The sequence below is a fragment of the Mobula hypostoma genome, chromosome 4, assembly GCF_963921235.1.
Source record: "Mobula hypostoma chromosome 4, sMobHyp1.1, whole genome shotgun sequence".
In the NCBI taxonomy this organism is placed as follows: Eukaryota; Metazoa; Chordata; class Chondrichthyes; order Myliobatiformes; family Myliobatidae; genus Mobula; species Mobula hypostoma.
In genome coordinates, this window is record NC_086100.1 from 12,897,932 (window position 1) to 12,911,168 (window position 13,237).

A 13,237-nucleotide genomic window follows, 5' to 3' on the forward strand; every position below is an offset into this window, starting at 1 on the left:
CTATCATCCTTGAGTCTCTTAAATGTGCGTAACGTATATGTGTTTACCATCACCCCCGGCAGCGCACTCTACGCTCCCACCACTCTCCGTGTAAATAACCTACCTCTGATATTTACCTGATATTTACTCCCCCCCCCCCCCCACTCTCCTCCAATCAACTTAAAATTCTGAGGCCTCCGTTGGTCAGGGTCAATCATGGATGTTGTGTCCTCGTTACCTGGGTATGCAAAGCTGGTGCGGTACAATTTGGAGAGCAACCTGTTGCCCATGTAGCAAGTTTGAGCTACACAGGTCGGAGCAGCTGTGGAGAGAACAATTTAACTATGCAGGATGGTGATCTATCGTTAGAATATATATATTTGTCTCAGTGATGAATCAGAAAGTTAAAGTGAGGTCACCCTCTCTATACATCTGAAAAACCCAAAGGAACAAATGAGACCCATACATTTTAGCACCACCAGCATCACAGGAGTATTGAACTCAGTGTAGGACTTCCAGCTCCTGGTTTTTCCCTTGGGGTTTACTCCTGATGCTTTCCCCATGAGTGCCATGATAGAATTGTGGAGCAGGCATGATGGGCCAAATGGCCTAATTCTGCTCCTGTGTCTTATGGTCTCCCTATTCCTTTCCATAGATGCTGCCTTATCTGCTGAGTTGCTCCAGCATTTTTCATGTGTTGCTCTATTTTTTCAGCATCTGCAAAATCTCGTGTTTAAAGTTGATGAGTCTTTTTAAAAAAATATTTCTGTATCTGCATTTCTCATCAGCTATCGTCCACAAAACCAGGAAGTTCGAAGACCATCCTCTAGGAGAAGGTTCATGCAAGGCTGCATGTTTCGACCAGAGAAGGAACAAGTTGAAGAAGAATACCAGCAACAGTGGCCAGTGTATATGAGAGAGTTGCAAGGAAGGTATGTCGTGACGGTGCGGGCGTTGTTCACTGTTTACATTACAGCGCAGGCAAAGTGTGAGCTACACAGGTCGGAGCAGCTGTGGAGAGAACAATTTAACTATGCAGGATGGTGATCTATCGTTAGAATATATATATTTGTCTCAGTGATGAATCAGAAAGTTAAAGTGAGGTCACCCTCGAGATCTTGGCACAGTCATCCAGACTGACAATCCATTTTGCCCTGGGGTGGGGGGGTGGTGGCCAGGAGAGGGGTGTGCAAGGTGTGCTGGACAGTTGTGGGTGCTGCTTGTTGGGGTATTTAACCAGTTCTTCCAATGTATTTTGAAAGAAATTCCATGATTTTTATTCAGCAATGATAAAGAGATGCTGATTCAAGGTGGATAAAATGAAGAAGTTGTTGGAAGCTGTGTCTCTTCAGACTCCTGCCATTATCCTAGTTATCCGAGGTTAGATGGGGAAGGTGTGGTGGAAGAAGTATTGGCGATTGAATTGACATGGTGTGCAGAGACATCATGCATCCAAGGGCCTGATCCCAAACTATATTGTTCTATGTGACATCGTTAGACCTTGAACGTGTCACTCACTGTACACAAATTATATTGATGGTGGATAGGGTTCCAGTTAAATAAGCTACTTTATCATGGATGGTGCTGAACATCTGAATGTTATTGGAACTACAATCATTGAACTGTGCAGAGAAATTTCCATCACTTATCACAAAATACCAATGAACCACTTGTCAATGTTCTTTTTAAAAATATAAAACTGTTTCTAAAACCTTGTGTCCATTTATTGAACATGATGCCTCAGTCAGGGCATTTGATTTAATCTCCCTCTTTCCTTTCAGATATTCTGACAGTACAATCGAGGCCTTGGAAATTCTGCACAACGATGATAAGATAGACCTAAATCTGATTGTGGCTCTTATAAAGCATATTGTTTTCTCTGGGGAGGTAAGATTTTTATTTTAATCGGCAGATGCAAAATATTTTGAGCTGTAATCTATCCAGTTTGATGACGAACTGTCTGACTGCCCTGCATCATGCTCCCCAACTTACAGACACACACTCATCCTACACTGGTCTACAGAGCTGCAAATTACAACATTAAACAAACTAATTGTTTCCCTGTTTCCTTTGTCAACAGCTGATGTTTGTTAAAAGGGAAGTTATATATACATGTTATACAAACAGCTGGCAGGCAGAAGGTACCATTAGCTGGTTGATCAGCATATTTGCTAAAAATTCCCTCATCGGTACCCACTGGGTGTTCTTAGGATATTGCACGCATCCATTTATAAACAACCTTCTCCACCGCAGATGAAACCTTAAGAAATAAGGAGCAGTGGAGCCAGACACAATAGTAATGTACAGTGTGTTACACATCAGCACATCAGTTGCTAATGATCTGATGTTCCCTTTTAGATCCAGTGAGACTGGTATGAAATAGATACAGGGGTCTCTCATCTCTCGCCTCTCTCTCCCCCCCACCCCCATTCAGAACATGTATCAGAAGCACTGCAAATGCTTATCAAAGACCCCTCCCACCCTTCCCACAATCTCTTTGACCTCCTGCCACCAGACAGAAGGTAACGCAGCATAAGAACCAGAACTGTCAGGCTGGGTAACGACAGGCACAAAATGCTGCAGGAACTCAGCAGGCCAGGCAGCTTCCAAAAAAAGGAGTAAACTGTCGAAGTTTCAGGCCGGGAGCCCTCATGAGTCTTAATGAAGGGTCTCGGCCTAAAACGTCAGCAGTTTACTCTTTTCCATAGATGCTGCCTGGCCTGCTGAGTTCCTCCAGTATTTTGTGTGTGTGTGTGTGTGTTGCTTGGACTTCCAGTATGTGCAGATTTACTTGTGTAACAGCTTCTACCCCCAGGCTGTTAGACTTGTTAACACCATGCTGCTACCCAGCACGAGTCTGAATTCCCTGCCGCTCTCGCCACTCCTCAATTTGCGGACATACTCTCATCCCGCACTGGTCACTTTTCATCTTTTATTGCTGCTGTTTCACATATTTACAGTGGCATGCAAAAGTTTGGGCACCCCGGTCAAAATTTCTGTTGCTGTGAATAGCTAAACGAGTAAAAGGTGACTTGATTTCCAAAAGGCATAAAGTTAAAGATGACACATTTCTTTAATATTTTAAACAAGATTACTTTTTATTTCCATCTTTTACAGTTTCAAAATAACAAAAATGTAAAAGGGCCCGAAGCAAGAGTTTGGGCACCCTACATGGTTAGTACTTAGTAACACCCCTTTTGGCAAGTATCACAGCTTGTAAACACTTTCTGTAGCCAGCTTAAGAGTCTTTCAATTCTTGTTTGGTGGATTTTCACCCATTCTTCCTTGCAACAGGCTTCTAGTTCTGTGAGATTCTTGGGCCGTCTTGCATGCACTGCTCTTTTGAGGTCTATCCACAGATTCTCGATGATGTTTAGGTCAGGGGACTGTGAGGGCCATGGCAAAACCTTCAGCTTGCGCCTCTTGAGGTAGTCTTGAGGTGTGTTTAGGATCATTATCCTGTTGTAGAAGCCATCCTCTTTTCATCTTCAGCTTTTTTACAGGCAGTGTGATGTTTGCTTCCAGAATTTGCTGGTATTTCATTGAATTCATTCTTCCCTCTACCAGTGAAATGTTCCCCTTGCCACTGGCTGCAACACAAGCCCAAAGCATGATCGATCCAACCCCGTGCTTAACAGTTGGAGAGGTGTTCTTTTCATGAAATTCTGCACCCTTTTTTCCCCCAAACGTACCGTTGCTCATTGCGGTCAAAAAGTTCTATTTTAACTTCATCAGTCCACAGGTTTAGATGTTCAGATGTTCTTGTTTAGATGTTCCTTTGCAAACTTCTGACGCTGAATTTTGTGGTGAGGACGCAGGAAAGGTTTTCTTCTGATGACTCTTCCATGAAGGTCATATTTGTGCAGGTGTCGCTGCACAGTAGAACAGTGCACCACCAATCCAGTCTGCTAAATCTTCCTGAAGGTTTTCTGTAGTCAAACTGGAGTTTTGATTTGCCTTTCTAACAATCCTATGAGCAGTTCTCTAGGAAAGTTTTCTTGGTCTTCCAGACCTCAACTTGACCTTCGTTGTTCCTGTTAACTGCTATTTCTTAATTACATTACGAACTAAGGTAATGGCCACCTGAAAACGCTTTGCTATCTTCTTATTGCCTTCTCCTGCTTTGTGGGCATCATTTATTTTAATTTTCAGAGTGCTAGGTAGCTGCTTACAGGAGTCCATGGCTGCTGATTATTGGGACAAGGTTTCAGGAGTCAGGGTATTTATAAAGCTTTGAAACTTGCATCACCTGTCCTTTCCTAATGATGACTGTGAACAAGCCATAGCCCTAACAAGCTAATTAAGGTCTGAGACCTTGGTAAAAGTTATCTGAGAGCTCAAATCTCTTGGGGTGCCCAAACTTTTGCATGGTGCTGCTTTCCTTTTTTTCACTCTAGAATTGTACAAAGCAAAAATAATACACTAATCTTGCTAAAAATGTTGAAAAGAATGTTTCTTCTTTAACTTTATGACTGTTGGACATCAGTTCATCTTCTACTCACTTAACTATTCACAGTAACAGAAATTTTGACCGGGGTGCCCAAACTTTTGCATACCACTGTATATGACTGTTCTAATAATATTACTGTCAGTAACATTGTACTGTCTTATATAAACGTGCACATCACCCATTGATCTTCAGCCATGTCATTCAGGGAATTGTGCAAATATCATTTTGTGACTGTATGTGTTGGATCATAATTATGTGCTGTGTGTGACTACATGTACTGTGTTTTGCACTGTAGTCCAAGAGGAAAGACGTTTCATTTAGCTGAATACATGTGCAGGGTTGAATTTGCACAGTGAGTCTAAATAAAGTATTGATTGATAATTTATCTCGAAATGCTATATATTTCAATATATTTGAAGTGTCATCAGCAGCTGTGGTTCTTGGTTTGCAGGTCAATCCAATCCGTAGCTTGCCACTGAGAAGAGATCATTATTTTTCAATGCCATGCTCACCAGCTGTTCTCTAACATAATCTCGAGGATTTGTTTGCTCACTCAAGAAGCTAGCATGTTCAAAGTATATTTATTATCAAAGTATTTATACTATATACAACCTTGAGATTTGTCTCCTCAAGTGCAGCCACAAAACAAAGAAACCCATTTAAAAAAGATCGTCAAACACCCAATGTGCAGAACAAATCAAATCATGCAAACAATAAAAGTAAGCAAATAACATTCAGAACTGAAGTTCACAAAAGTCGGTCCACAGCCACAAATCTGGTCATCCCTGCAGTCGATTCAGAAGCCCATTAGTTGCAGGCCTCAGACTCAGTTTATTGGAGAGACGAGTAAACCTTGCAGTAGAACAAATACAATAGAATCATTGAAAAACTGCTGACAGGCAACTAATGTGCAAAAGAAAGGAAATTGTGCAAATACAAAGACATGTTATTATTTATTATAAATTATTAAGAACTAATAAACCATTCTTAATGTGTAACATACATCAAAGTTGCTGGTGAACGCAGCAGGCCAAGCAGCATCTATAGAAAGAGGTGCAGTCGACGTTTCAGGCCGAGACCCTTCGTCAGGACTAACTGAAGGAAGAGTGAGTAAGGGATTTGAAAGTTGGAGGGGGAGGGGGAGATCCAAAATGATAGGAGAAGACAGGAGGGGGAGGGATAGAGCCGAGAGCTGGACAGGTGATAGGCAAAAGGGGATACGAGAGGATCATGGGACAGGAGGTCCGGGAAGAAAGACGGGGGGGGGGTGACCCAGAGGATGGGCAAGAGTTATATTCAGAGGGACAGAGGGAGAAAAAGGAGAGTGAAAGAAAGAATGTGTGCATAAAAATGAGTAACAGATGGGGTACGAGGGGGAGGTGGGGCCTTAGCGGAAGTTAGAGAAGTCGATATTCATGCCATCAGGTTGGAGGCTACCCAGACGGAATATAAGGTGTTGTTCCTCCAACCTGAGTGTGGCTTCATCTCCACAGTAGAGGAGGCCGTGGACAGACATGTCAGAATGGGAATGGGATGTGGAATTAAAATGTGTGGCCACTGGGAGATCCTGCTTTCTCTGGCGGACAGAGCGTAGATGTTCAGCAAAGCGGTCTCCCAGTCTGCGTCGGGTCTCACCAATATATAAAAGGCCACATCGGGAGTGGCCTTTTATATATTGGTGACTCCTGATGTGGCCTTTTATATATTGGTGAGACCCGACGCAGACTGGGAGACCGCTTTGCTGAACATCTACGCTCTGTCCGCCAGAGAAAGCAGGATCTCCCAGTGGCCACACATTTTAATTCCACATCCCATTCCCATTCTGACATGTCTGTCCACGGCCTCCTCTACTGTGGAGATGAAGCCACACTCAAGTTGGAGGAACAACACCTTATATTCCGTCTGGGTAGCCTCCAACCTGATGGCATGAACATCGACTTCTCTAACTTCCGCTAAGGCCCCACCTCCCCCTCGTACCCCATCTGTTACTCATTTTTATGCACACATTCTTTCTCTCACTCTCCTTTTTCTCCCTCTGTCCCTCTGAATATACCTCTTGCCCATCCTCTGGGTCACCCCCCCCCCTTGTCTTTCTTCCCGGACCTCCTGTCCCATGATCCTCTCGTATCCCCTTTTGCCTATCACCTGTCCAGCTCTCGGCTCTATCCCTCCCCCTCCTGTCTTCTCCTATCATTTTGGATCTCCCCCTCCCCCTCCAACTTTCAAATCCCTTACTCACTCTTCCTTCAGTTAGTCCTGACGAAGGGTCTCGGCCTGAAACGTCGACTGCAGCTCTTTCTATAGATGCTGCTTGGCCTGCTGCGTTCACCAGCAACTTTGATGTATGTTGCTTGAATTTCCAGCATCTGCAGAATTCCTGTTGTTTGCGTTAAATTCTTAATGTGTAGACCATTTTTATCAATGGGCAAGCCAGCCAGCCTTTTCTGGAGATACGGTTAGCTTTAATTATTATTTCTCATCCATAGCTATGGATTTGTTTTACCTCTGATACTGAATGTGTGCTCCTTGTATTCTAATATAAAATAAAAATGTCTCTTATGCAAATTGGTCAAACAACTTGCGTAGCTTCTGTTTTGTCTCTAACCAATGTGCAAACTGCAGTGACACCTGAATTGTAACCGATTTTGTAGGATGGTGCCATCTTGGTTTTCCTGCCTGGCTGGGACAACATCAGCACCTTGAACGACCTGCTAACTGCACAACCAATGTTTAAATCAGGTAATGACGCTTGTTGCTGTTGGGCCTTTGTAACAAAGGGTGATCTTGATGGTGTGGATATTATCTAATTCTTCCATTTTAGATGTGCATCAATAGAGCCAGGCACCATCTCTTGTAAAGTGGAGTATCATGTACCATGAAAAGCTTTTGTTTTGTGTGCCATTAGCTGCCTTGAGGTAGAAGAAACAAAACAATGCTGCGTATACAAGACTGCACGAAAGTCTGAAGGTTTGGGTACCTTTGCACAGCACTGTAGTAATTTTATGTTGTGAGCGATGATAAACCTGATTCTGATATGGGTCTCTATTGTGGAGGGAAAAAGGGGAAAGGAGAGGGGAGGGAGTAGGAAGCACCAGACAGACATTCTGTCACGATCAATAAACCAATTGTTTGGAATCAAATGACTTTGCTAGGTGTCTCAGGGCTGGGTGTGTGCACCCGTGCCACCCCTGCCCCTGGTACACCTCTGCAACCTGTCCCACACAGCCTCCCGCGGTGCTCACCCTTCCCATTCCCAACCTGTCTGCACCTGCCAGACTTGCAAACTTGGTCTCTGCTCCACGTTGACAAATACAGTACTGTGCATAGGTCTTATGCAGCCTTGCGCGTGTTCTCGTTCTCTCTCTCCTCTCTCTCCTCTCTCTCTCTCTCTCCAAAAATGCAAGTTCATTCAACCTTTCCTCATAAGACATGATCTCTAATGGAAGTAGCATCCTGGTAAATCTCTTCTGCACCCTTGTTAAAGCTTCCACATCCACAACTCTAATAATGTTGACAGTTCAGTAACGTACAAGGGTCATGATGTGGTAGAATGGCGGAATGAGTTCAAAGTAAATTCATTATCAAAGTACAGAATCTGAATCGGGTTTATTATCACCGGCATGTGATGTGAAATTTGTTAACTTAGCAGCAGCAGTTCAATGCAATACATAATCTAGCAGAGGGAAATAATAATAATAAATAAACAAGTAAATCAATTACATATATTGAATAGATTTGCAAAAACAGAAATACTGTATTTTTTTTAAAAAAGTGAAGTAGTGTACAAAGCTTCAATGTCCATTTAGGGATGGCAGAAGGAAAGAAGCTTTTTCTGAATCACTGAGTGTGTGCCTTCAGGCTTCTGTATCTCCTACCCGATGGTAACAGTGAGAAAAGGGCATGCCCTGAGTGCTGGAGATCCTTGATAATTGACGCTGCCTTTCTGAGACATCGCTCCCTGAAGATGTCCTGGATACTTTGTAGGCTGGTACCCAAGATAGAGCTGACTAGCTTCTTTCAGTCCTGTGCAGTAGTCCCTCCATACCAGACAGTGATGCAGCCTGTCAGAATGCTCTCCACAGTACAACTATAGAGGTTTTTGAGTGTATTTGTTGACGTGCCAAATCTCTTGAAACTCCTAATAAAGTATAGTCGCTGTCTTGCCTTCTTTATAATTACATCGATATGTTGGGACCAGGTTAGATCCTCAGAGATCTTGACACCCAGGAACTTGAAGCTGCTCACTCTCTCCACCTCTGATCCCTCTGAGGACTGGTATGTGTTCCTTTATCTAGCCTTTCCTGAAGTCCACAATCAGCTCTTTCGTCTTAGTGATGTTGAGTATCAAATTGTTGCAGCGACACCATTCCACTGGTTGTCATATCTCACTCCTGCACGCCCTCTTGTCATCATTATTCTACCAATAATGGTTGTACCATCAGCAAATCTGTAGATGGTATTTGAGCTGTGCCTAGCCACACAGTCATGTGTATATAGAGAGTAGATCAGTGGGCTAAGCACACACCCCTGAGGTGCACCAGTGTTGATCGTCAGCGAGGAGGATATGTTATCACCAATCCACACAGACTGTGGTCTTCCGGTTAGGAAGTGGAGGATATAATTGCAGAGGGAGGTACAGAGACCCAGGTTCTGCAACTTCTCAATCAGGATTGTGGGAATGATGGTATTGAATGCTGAGCCATAGTTGATGTACAGCATCCTGACGTAGGTGTTTCTGTTATCTAGGTAGTCTAAAGCACCTATACCCTGCATTCTTTCTAATTTAATGACATCTTTCCAACATACGTACCTATATACTGTACATACTATATATATCACCATATATTACCCTGAAATTCATTTTCTTGCAGGCATTCACAGTAGAACAGGGAAATACAATAGAATCAATGAAAAACTACACACAAAGACTGATAAATAACCAATGTGCAAAATAACTCAACTGGGCAAATACAAAAAAACAAATAATTACAAATAAAAACTGAGAACATGAGTTGTCAAGTCCTTGAAAGTGAGTCCATAGGTTGTGGAATCAGTTCAGAGTTGAGTGAAGTTATCCACGCTGGTTCAGGAGCTTGATAATTGAGGGGTAATAACTGTTCCTAAACCTGGTGTGGTGTGGGACCTGAGGCTGCTGTACCACCTCCCCAACTGGCAGCAGTGAGAAGAAACCATGGCCTGGATTCGGAGGATGGGAGTCCTTGGTAATGGGTGCTGCTTTCTCATGCCAGCCCCCCTTATGGACTGTGTTGTATCCACCACTTTTTGAAGACTTTTCCATTCTTGGGCATTGTTTCCTCACCAGGAGCTGACCTTCAGTCTGGTGGTTTATACTCTCCAGCCTTGTCTACCTTCTTCCCAACTGGAGGGAGAGAGGAGAATTACAAGGGTGGAGAAATTGTTGATTCATTTTTATTAAGTGTAGATAAAGTCAATAGAAGGATGCTTCGTTTGTGCAAAGCACCTGGGAATTTCCTGGTACGTCTTTCAGTGGAGGGGAGGTTGATTTGTGTGTTGGACACAGCAACTTCTTGGTAGATTTTTCCTGCACTCTTTCTAATTTACTGACATCTTTCCAACAGCGTGGCTGTACACAATACTCAGTGTGCAGCTTCATCTACATCTTAGAAATCAAATCGTCACTTTTATTGTTATTTCAACCATAACTGCTGGTACAGTACACAGTAAAAATGAAATAATGTTCCTCCAGGACCATGGTGCCACATAAAACAACACAAAACTACACTGGACTACGTGAAACAACACAATTAGACTTCAGAACTACACAGGGCTATATAAAGTGCAGAAACCAGTGCATGACAGTACAATAATTAATAAACAAGACAATAGGCATGGTAAGGGATAAATTACAATATAATAAATGATGTAAATGGCTGAATGGGCTGAAAGGCCTGATGCTATGCTGTAAGACTATCTCCACGATGGTGTAGATGTGCACGCAGTGCTTTAGGCTTATAGCATGTTGAGAAATGGGCTACTTTGGCTGTTGTGGGTTCTGGTGAAACAAATGCTGTTTGAATATAAACATTGAACAGTACAGCACAGAAGCAGGCCTTCAGCCATGTAGTCTGTGACCATCATGGGACCAACAGACTAACCCCATCTGCCTGTCCGTGGTTCAGGTCTTCCATTTACTGCCCGCTCATGAGTCTATCTAAATGCCTCTTAAATACTTCTGTTGTATCTGCTTCCACCGCCTCTTCGGCAATGCATTATAGGCATCCACCACTCTCTGTGTAAAAACTTCCTCATTGATCCTTAAACATTTCCCTTCTTATTTTAACACTATGTCCTTTAATATTTGGCATTAACAATGGGGAAAAAGACTATCTTCTCATAATTTAATGAACTTCTATGATATCTCCTTTCATCCTTTGCCAATCCAGAGAAAACAACACAAGTTTGACCTCTCCTGGGAGTTCATATCCTCTAATCCAGGCCGCACCCTGTTGAACCTTTTCTGCACCCTCTCTAAAGCCCTTCCTCTTCATGGGTGCACCAGTGCTCCAGACAAGCTATATTCTTTTTTTATGAATTTTTCATTTCTTGCAATGTTTGTTTTTGAGAATTAGAAAACACTAATTTTGTCCCAGTTGCCACGCAAGTTGATAAGGTTGTTAAGAAGTTGTATCATGTGTTAGCCTTCATTTGTCAGGAGACTGAGTTCAAGAGCTCCATAAAGCCCTGGTTAGACCACATTTGGATTATTGTATTCCGTTTTGGTCACCTCATTATAGGAAGGATACGAAAGCTTTAGAGAGGGTGCAGAGGAGATTTACCAGGATGCTGACTGGATAAGAGAGCATACCTTATGAGGATAGGTTGAGTGAGCTAGGGCTTTTCTCTTTGGTGTGAAGGAAGATGAGAGGAAACTTATTGGAGGTTTATAAGTTGATAAGGCCAGTGGTGTAGTGGCATAAGCACTGGAGTTCATGGTGGATGGTCCTGAGTTCGAATCCAGCCGGACCCTGACCTAGGCAGAAGCTATATCTGCACGAAAGAAAGGCATGGCAATCTCTTTCAGTATCTTGCCATGAAAACCCTATGGACAACTGCACTGTCCATAGGGTCCCCATGAGTCGACAACTCAATGTCACTCAACAACAACCTGATAAGAGACTTCCGACATTTCGGGTAAAATCTCTTCACCTTTGCCCAGATGAAAGGATATGGAGCCAGAATGTGTGGGTGGATAGAATTTGACAGTGGAGGATGGAACAAACTTGATTTATAGCTAATTGATGTTCCTGTGGTAATAAACTTAGGAAACAGTTGGTGGTGATTTTCAGTATGCTCCTATTCAGCATGATTGTGATTTAAGTAAAAATTAAAAAAAAGCAGATGTAAAATAAAATCACAAACTGATGGAGGTGCGCAGGTCAGATTATATATGTGGGAAGAGAAACAGAGCTAACGTCATTCTCCAGAGCCCACTGTCTCTTTCCCAGTCCTGACAAAGTGCCTTCAACCTGAAATCAGCAGCCCTGTTTCATTTCCCACAGAGCAGCCTGACGTGAGAATTTCCAGTATTTTCTGTTTTAAGATTGCGATTTATCGTAAACATCCTCTAGTTTCCATTTGGTGCTTGTATTCCTTCATTCGTTTGGATTCCAGGACGAGTATCATGGAAGGAAACAGTTCAGCCTGGCAGTGCATTGGAATCAGATTTACTACATAACATAAGGCAATACAACACAGTACATTTCCTTCAGCCCACAATGTTGTGGAGTCATACAGCACAGAAACTGGCTTTTCATTCCATCTAGTCCATGCCAAACTATTAATCTGCCAAATTCCATCAACCCGCACCCAGATTATAGCCCCTCCATATCTGGCCCACCGATGTACCTATCCAAATTTCTCTCAAACCCGTATCCACCACTTTTGCCAGCAACTTATTCCACGCTCACTGCCTTCTGAGTGAAAAAGTTCACCCTTATTTTCCCCTTATATGTTCATCTTTTACCCTTAACCTATGACCTCTAGTTCTAGTCTCACCCAACCTCAGTGGAAAAAGCCTAATTGCATTTTCCCTATCTCATCATCATCATCGTCATTTTGTACCGTGTTGTTAGATGTAGGCGACCATGGTTGTTCCTGGCAATTTTTTCTACAGAAGTGGTTTGCCATTCCCTTCTGGACAGTTTCTTTACAAGACAGGGGACCCCAGCTATTATCAATACTCTTCAGAGATTGTTTCAGCAGGCCAGGCGCATCTATGGAGAAGAGTAAACAATCAACCTTTCTGGTCGAGACCCTTCAGCAGGACTAGAAAGGAAGGGGGAAAGCAGTCAGATTAAAAAAGTGGGTGGGGGAGAGGAAGAAGTACGAGATGGTAGGTGATCGGTGAAACGGAGAAGGGGAAAGGGTGAAGTAAAGAGCTGGAAAGGTGATTGGTGAAAGAGATAAAAGGCCAGAGAAAGGCAATCTGACAGGAGAGGGCAGAAGACCATGGAAGAAGGGGAAAGGGGAGGAGCACCAGAGGGAGGTGATGGATAGGTAAGGAGATAAGGTGAGAGAGGTAAACGGGAATGGGGAATGGTGAACGGGTGAGGGGGTGGGAGGTAGTCATTGGAAGTTTGAGAAATTGATATTCATGCTATCAGGTTGGAGACTAGCAGGACTAAGGTGTATATAAGGTGTTGTTCCTCCAACCTGAGTGCGACCTCCTTGTTGCAGCAGAGGAAGCCATGGACGAAGCCATGGACTGACATGTTGAAGTGGGAAGGGGAAGTGGAATTGAAATGGATGGCCATCAGGAGATCCTGC

At 43.2% G+C, this 13,237-nt stretch overlaps 1 protein-coding gene across 1 annotated transcript in view; it reads left to right on the forward strand.

The window, feature by feature from the left end:
• Window positions 1–13,237, forward strand: part of dhx36 (DEAH (Asp-Glu-Ala-His) box polypeptide 36) — a 125,870-nt gene that overhangs the window by 49,248 nt on the left and 63,385 nt on the right. The window contains exons 10-12 of the mRNA XM_063045313.1: window positions 768–911; window positions 1,761–1,866; window positions 7,081–7,168. Of these exons, the coding sequence (XP_062901383.1) occupies window positions 768–911; window positions 1,761–1,866; window positions 7,081–7,168 (338 nt within the window). The remainder of the gene's footprint in view (window positions 1–767; window positions 912–1,760; window positions 1,867–7,080; window positions 7,169–13,237) is intronic.